This window comes from Equus przewalskii, chromosome 1, assembly GCF_037783145.1.
Source record: "Equus przewalskii isolate Varuska chromosome 1, EquPr2, whole genome shotgun sequence".
Classification (NCBI taxonomy): Eukaryota; Metazoa; Chordata; class Mammalia; order Perissodactyla; family Equidae; genus Equus; species Equus przewalskii.
The window spans coordinates 157,466,289-157,472,428 of NC_091831.1; the positions used below are offsets into that span (position 1 = coordinate 157,466,289).

The 6,140-nt window shown below is 39.9% G+C and overlaps 1 protein-coding gene across 3 annotated transcripts; it reads right to left on the reverse strand.

The window, feature by feature from the left end:
- Positions 1-1,840: 1,840 nt before the first annotated feature.
- Positions 1,841-4,217, reverse strand: RNASE11 (ribonuclease A family member 11 (inactive)). 3 transcript variants are annotated; one of them, XM_070584949.1, is made up of 2 exons: positions 3,946-4,217; positions 1,841-3,439 (listed from the first exon to the last, which is right to left on the reverse strand). In XM_070584949.1, exon 2 carries the CDS (start codon positions 3,415-3,417, stop codon positions 2,818-2,820), a length of 600 nt encoding a protein of 199 aa, XP_070441050.1. In that variant the 5' UTR covers positions 3,418-3,439; positions 3,946-4,217; the 3' UTR covers positions 1,841-2,817. The 3 variants fall into 3 exon arrangements, with proteins under 3 accessions (XP_070441050.1, XP_070441040.1, XP_070441029.1); XM_070584939.1 differs by having other exon boundaries at positions 3,881-4,216; XM_070584928.1 differs by having other exon boundaries at positions 3,977-4,209.
- Positions 4,218-6,140: the final 1,923 nt, after the last annotated feature.

A 6,140-nucleotide genomic window follows, 5' to 3' on the forward strand; every position in this document is an offset into this window, starting at 1 on the left:
AAAAATCACAGAGGAGGCAAGCTCAATGTCCTAAAACCTGGACAAAAGCCTGGACAACAATTTCTAAGTCTGAGAACCCACATCTAATCCAACCTGTGGATTAATCCATCCTGTGTAGGTAAGGAAATTGAATCCCAGTGATGTGAAATGACTTTTTGGGGTGGCATGATGAGTCAGTAAAACATGTGAAGATTTACCAATGATGTTGCAAAGCCTCTCTCCTTACTTCAGCACCATCCTGGGCACCTGAGGCCATGGACTTGTTTCACTTCAGAGCTGTTGACTACAGAAATTTAGTGCACTTTATGTCGAGGGGTGGAGGGCAGGAAATAGAGGGAATGGTTAGAGACAAAAAGGGTACTTCTTTTATGCTAAATAATCCCTCTCAGTATCCCTTTCTCAAACCTCTCTATCACTCCATTCCCAACTTCCTTTCTCAACTTGACTCTTCCTTCCATGGCTCTTATGATAAGATTGGTCTCCTTCATCACTTCATTTCATTCCCTCTCAGGTTTCTTCCAGCTACAGGGATACGACACATACCTACCTTTCAGTTATATTTCTAACAAGAGACTCTTGCTGGACTATTTCTAGTCAGATGGAGCTTGTGCAATTGAATGGCATGAGATGATACAATGAGAAAGAGAAGAAGAAGAGAAGACAAGATCAGCCTACCAAAGGACTGAAGACAAGGACACAAGTTCTATGGACTGTGAAGAGAGCAGCCTCAAAACAATAGAGCCTGGGCAGCTGCCGGAGACAGGCTAGATAAGATGACAAAGGAGTATAGTGGCCTTGAAAGACAGCCTGAGAAATTTAGGTGTGAAACTACAAGAAAAAAGGAGCCCTCTGTGGTTTAGGAGCAGAAAAGAGACATTACGAAAACTTAATGTTTTAGAATTGGAAATCCTTTGCCTATTGTCATCACGACCTTAGGATGTGCATTATGTCAAATAGATGACAGGTTTCAAGGGTGAGAAGTACTACCACTCGGGAGCCCTGATTCTCTATGGCACCTCCGCATTTAACATCTTTCAAACTTCATATAATGATGACTAGATAGATCCTGAGAGATCAGGGTACCAAAGGCTCAGAATCCAGAGTTCCTGATTCCTCCAGAGAAATGGGAAGGTTTGGTCTTGATCAAGACTCTTTAGAGGATGCTCCTGTCCTACAAAGAGGTATCTATTCTGGGTCTTTGTTCTTCTGTCCTGGTGAAGGAAGAAATCTGTACTAAATTCTGAACTAGGCTGGATTTGCTTTTTCTTACAGATCACCAAAAAATGCTCCCAGAGATTGAATAGTTATTGTCTCTGGGCTGACATGCACATCTCCCAAAGCTGAACTCTACAGTAGAATTCTACTGTAGGATAGAAGTAACTCAAATTTGAACCAAATTTGAATCAAGAGGAGATTCGTTGGACTGCTCTTCTATGGACAGAACCCATCCCATGTCTGGTGAGTGAGTGGTAGCACCTCGCCACATGAAACTATCCTTGGAATGGGACCTTCCCTAGGTTCTGTGAGTTCTCCTTCTACAGAGAAGAGAACTTTGGGCCCCAGGCATTTCCCTCTATCACTTTCTCCTTTGGCTGCCAAGTGCAAATTGAGTGCTAATTACGTATGTATTTGGCCAAGCTCATGGTGATTGTTTATTTAAGCAGCCATTATACTGACAAGGAAAATCCAGCTAAAACATACAAAAATATCTCCCCTAATGCTGCATATTGGTTGATTGTCAGAGTTTTGCAGTTTAGATATAAGGAGAATTCTGCACCCAATGTGAAAAACAGGAAAAGTGATATGTAGACAGTGATGTATAAAAAGTGTTACAGTGATGTAACATTCATTTACATGCATTTATTTAAAATTAGGACATTAAAAAACAGTAGTCACAGCATGAAGGGAGGATGTAAGATGAGGAAACAGGAGCACATAGGCACACATTAATGAACAAGATAACTGCTGTATTTTATGTAGAGTGTTGAACCACAGAGACTTACAAATAAACAATTGTTGGTGAAAAAAATATCCCTACAACATCAGAAAACAACAAGATTGAAGACTAATCATGCCTGGCACTTGGCATAGGCTTTCTTTTTCCCATGTGTCTACCTCCTCTATTACTCTGTTGTTTGCCATTCCTTCTCACAGCTTCGGGGAATCAAGACTATTCTTAGCAAAAATTGCAATTTCTTCCTTCTGTAGCAACCTATGAAATAGATAGGAACGAGCATGGAGGAATGGAGACTGCATAGGGCCAGAGTTGTTGACTGAGAGCAGCAACTAAACCAAAGAATATTTTTTCCTCTGGTATCTTCTAGAGGGCAGGCAGGCCCCTGGTTGCATGGATGGGTGCTCACATTTGTGCGCATGCATCAACGCACACACTTCTTTGAAGAGACGCAATGATAATAATGTCCCCCCTGCTCATTCACTATTTCTCTGAATAGTCTTAGTGGCAGTACAATGAACTTTCAGTCATATATATTGGTTTTGGGCCTTCCTTCCTTAATTCTAACAAGTTGGTTGGACTCTACTTCTTGGCTTTATATCTGAGCTAGGATGGAATTCAGCTTGGTTCAGAGAAAGTCTATGTGTGTGAGTATTTATGCATGAGAGAGGACGTATCTGCACTCCAGGATCAGTTATAAGTTTTCATTGAATTATCTACAATTTTGGATTTTTCATTTCTTCCATTAGTCTAAATAACCAAGAGTTTACTATAGTGCTGAAAGGGTAGACATGGATAATAGAAGGCAATAAACAATAATGAGAATAAGTATGTCTTTCTCCAGTCTCAAGGCCCTGTGGGATTTACAACTTAGAGCCACTAACTAACCAGCTCATCAGAGAATGACCTGTCAGCACTGCCAATATTTTCTTTAATGAGGTAACACTGTGGTATTGGCACCTGGGGAATTGTTTGCCTCTAGTGAGCTGGTACATAGTAGTCTCCAGTTCTGCATTCTCAGAGCAGCTTATGACAGCATTCTGTCCACATTTGCCCCAGGGGGCCTTGGGGGTGCTGTGGATCACTTCTATGGAGCCATGGATGAAGTTGTTGCTGAACTTGCATGACTCATTAGCTTCTGAAACTTTTCTCCAGACCGTCATGTCATTGCAATACTCTTTGTCATTACCTGGGCTGTTTCCCTTAAGGAAGCTATAATGTAATCTTCTGAATGTCAGTAATGAGGAAGACATAATATCCTTGGACATGCCGAAGCTGGTATTTCTATATAACAGAGTCAAGTCCATTAATAGCTCAACGGTCTGTTTTCCTTGGTCACTTTTTGTCATGCCGTATTTCATCTTTTCCTCTGAAAGTTCTTCTTTAATTATCTTCATTATGCTTTCTGAAGGTCCTGCAAGGACCAACCCCAGGCCGAGTAGCAGCAGAGAAAAAGTCTCCATCTCAGATCTAGGATAATCTCTTCTATGGAAAAAAAAAAGGAAAAGATAAAAATAAGGAGAATATTAAGAAGATAGCTCTCTTTTCTGTATGACAATAATTCTGTATGGCCCCAACATGTAAATTAAGACTCCTACATCTGTTAATGGACATCTGTTAATGGATGTAGTGAAAAGACAATCAGCTGTGAAATCTAAAGACGCAGCTTCAAAATCCTGCTTATTGACTAACAAACAATTTACTCCACCTTGTTTAACTAACCTCAGTTTCCCCCTGTGAAAAAAGAAGGAAATGTGAAAATTATATAACATGTTTAAAGTGACCAGAGCCAAGTAGTTATTTCTCTTCCTTTTTCACTTGTCTGTAATCTCATCAGTAGGGTCTATAATCTCTGTAGTGGGTCATAATAATCTCACCCAACACATTCCTAACTGTTCCTATGTCTCTTACAGCCTCATACAGTACCTGGCACATGCTAGCCACTTGAAAAAAACACAATGTTATTCCCCATTTCTCATTTCTTTTCTCACTGATTCTCAGTCGTGGGATTTCTGTCTTTACCAGTTTCTTTGGCAGGTTGATCCTGTAGAGAAAGATTCCAGCTTGTTGCAGGATAAGAAGTGAAATTGTATTTGTTTCCTGGGAGTTTGTGTTATTGGGTCTAACTGAGGGAAGGAGGGGAAAGTAATGGGTAGGTAGAATTTTACGAGATGGAAGGAGGAGACATTGTGGAGCCAAGGGTGCTCAGAGAACTGAACAAAGTGTCCATTTGACTGTCAGAATCCTAGTGACCTGGGCAGCACCACTGCTCCCTCTTCTGTGAAATCTTCTGTCTGTTTTTAATCCACAGCGATTTCTTTTTCCTCTTTTGAAACCCTACAGTGTAGATTATATTGCACTTCATTTTATATATTCTTTTTCTTTATTTTTCAAGTTAATTGATACAGGTTAGTCTTTTTTCCTCTTATTAAGGCTGAAAATTCCTTAAGCCTGGAACCTAGTTTCTGCTTCTTTATATTTTGCGCGGAATCAAACACTGAACTGTATATTTACTAGTTTCTCAACACTGCTTAAGAACATAACATGACTTGACAAGTATAGAAAATCCTTTACTTAAGGTCGATGCTGGAAAATTCATATTGAGAATCCCAGAAAGAATGGTTATTTAGGGTGATAATTCTTTGTCTTGCTCTAGAAAGACCTCATTTTTTTCTCTCCCACCTTTGAGAACTTCCTTCTCTTATACTTATATCTCCTGCATTATCACATTTACCTCCTAATCCCCATGCCTCACTCCTACAATTCCTTCGGTACACTACTTTGCTAAAAACACAACTTGCAATGACACTATTTCAGAAACTTTGAAATATTCCTCATTGCCTACATGAGGTAATCTAATCTCCTGAGGCCAGTTAGTCAAGGCTCTACTTGATCTAATCCCAACCTGCCTCTAAAGGTTTATCTCCCATTATTTTGGTACACAAACCTGCTCTAGTCAAATCAGTGTGACCCACTCTTCTCTGAATACACCCTATTCCATCTCTCCATTTTTGCTCCTCTCTTGAATGCCTACTCCTTTCTACCTTGTGAAATCCTTCAAAGCCCCGTTCAGATCCCATTCTTTCTTTGACACATTTTCTCACTACTTAAGTCGACCAAACCCATTTCTCACTTCTCTGAACTTCTTATCATGCACTTCTTATACCACTTATTTGACATTAGTACGGATGGACTTGTACTTTTTATTACATCTGATTTTAAAATGTCCTATATGTGAAATTAGAGCAAAGACCCAATACCAAGAATATTTGAGCCTTAATAATTGGGTTGATTGATTATTGATAGATTATTAAGGATTAAGTGGATGTGCTCATGTGTATGCTTTGAGCACAGACTTGGTGCAGATTAAAGGGAGGAGAAAAGGAGGATTTTGATTGTTTCCTAAACATTGTCTACCATCAACATCAATAGTGAACTGACAATAAGAAAACAGACAATAAGGAGAAAAATAAACAAGAAGAAGAGCAGTGCAGAGATTCCCAGTTCTTCTGAAACATGTATTTCAAGAGGGCAGAATTCACAGCTACCTGGGTTTGATTTGAGCTGCTTGGTGCCCATTAAAAAAAAAAAATACCCCCTCCAAACTAGAAATGTCTAAAATGTCACAATTCATGTGAATTAAGCTTTGATCACTGTTGAATGAAAATACTCTCAGGTTAGATTCCATTGGACAATCTCAGTTACTTACACTTTAATGGCAGTACATTTATCTGCAAGATTTTGTTTTTAATGAGAAGGAGGGAGGTTAGGGGAGGAAGGGAAGACAAAGCACTGGGAAAGAAAGAAAGGACAATAAAGCCGAGGGAAGTGATAGGAAAAGGAATCAGAATTCAGAACATAGAATCAGGGCCCTTAAAGGACACATTTCAGTTTCTTCAAACTTTCACCCAAAAGTGATTCCGCTACCGGGACCCAATAAGTCATATGCTAGGGACCACCTGTTCCTAATCAGCGTCTATTCAGATGGCTGAGGGCTCTGCTCCCTTGGTGACATCCTAACTTCCATGAAGACAACAGTGACAATGGGATTCCCACAGAGAAATGGGTAATGAAACTCAGCTGCAAAAGGGCCACCCCAGATGGGTAACCCTTGCCCAATTAAAAGGTTGCAAAGTGTCCTTTGCTCACGATTGTCACCCTCTTCTCTCCACAAATTTAATCAATC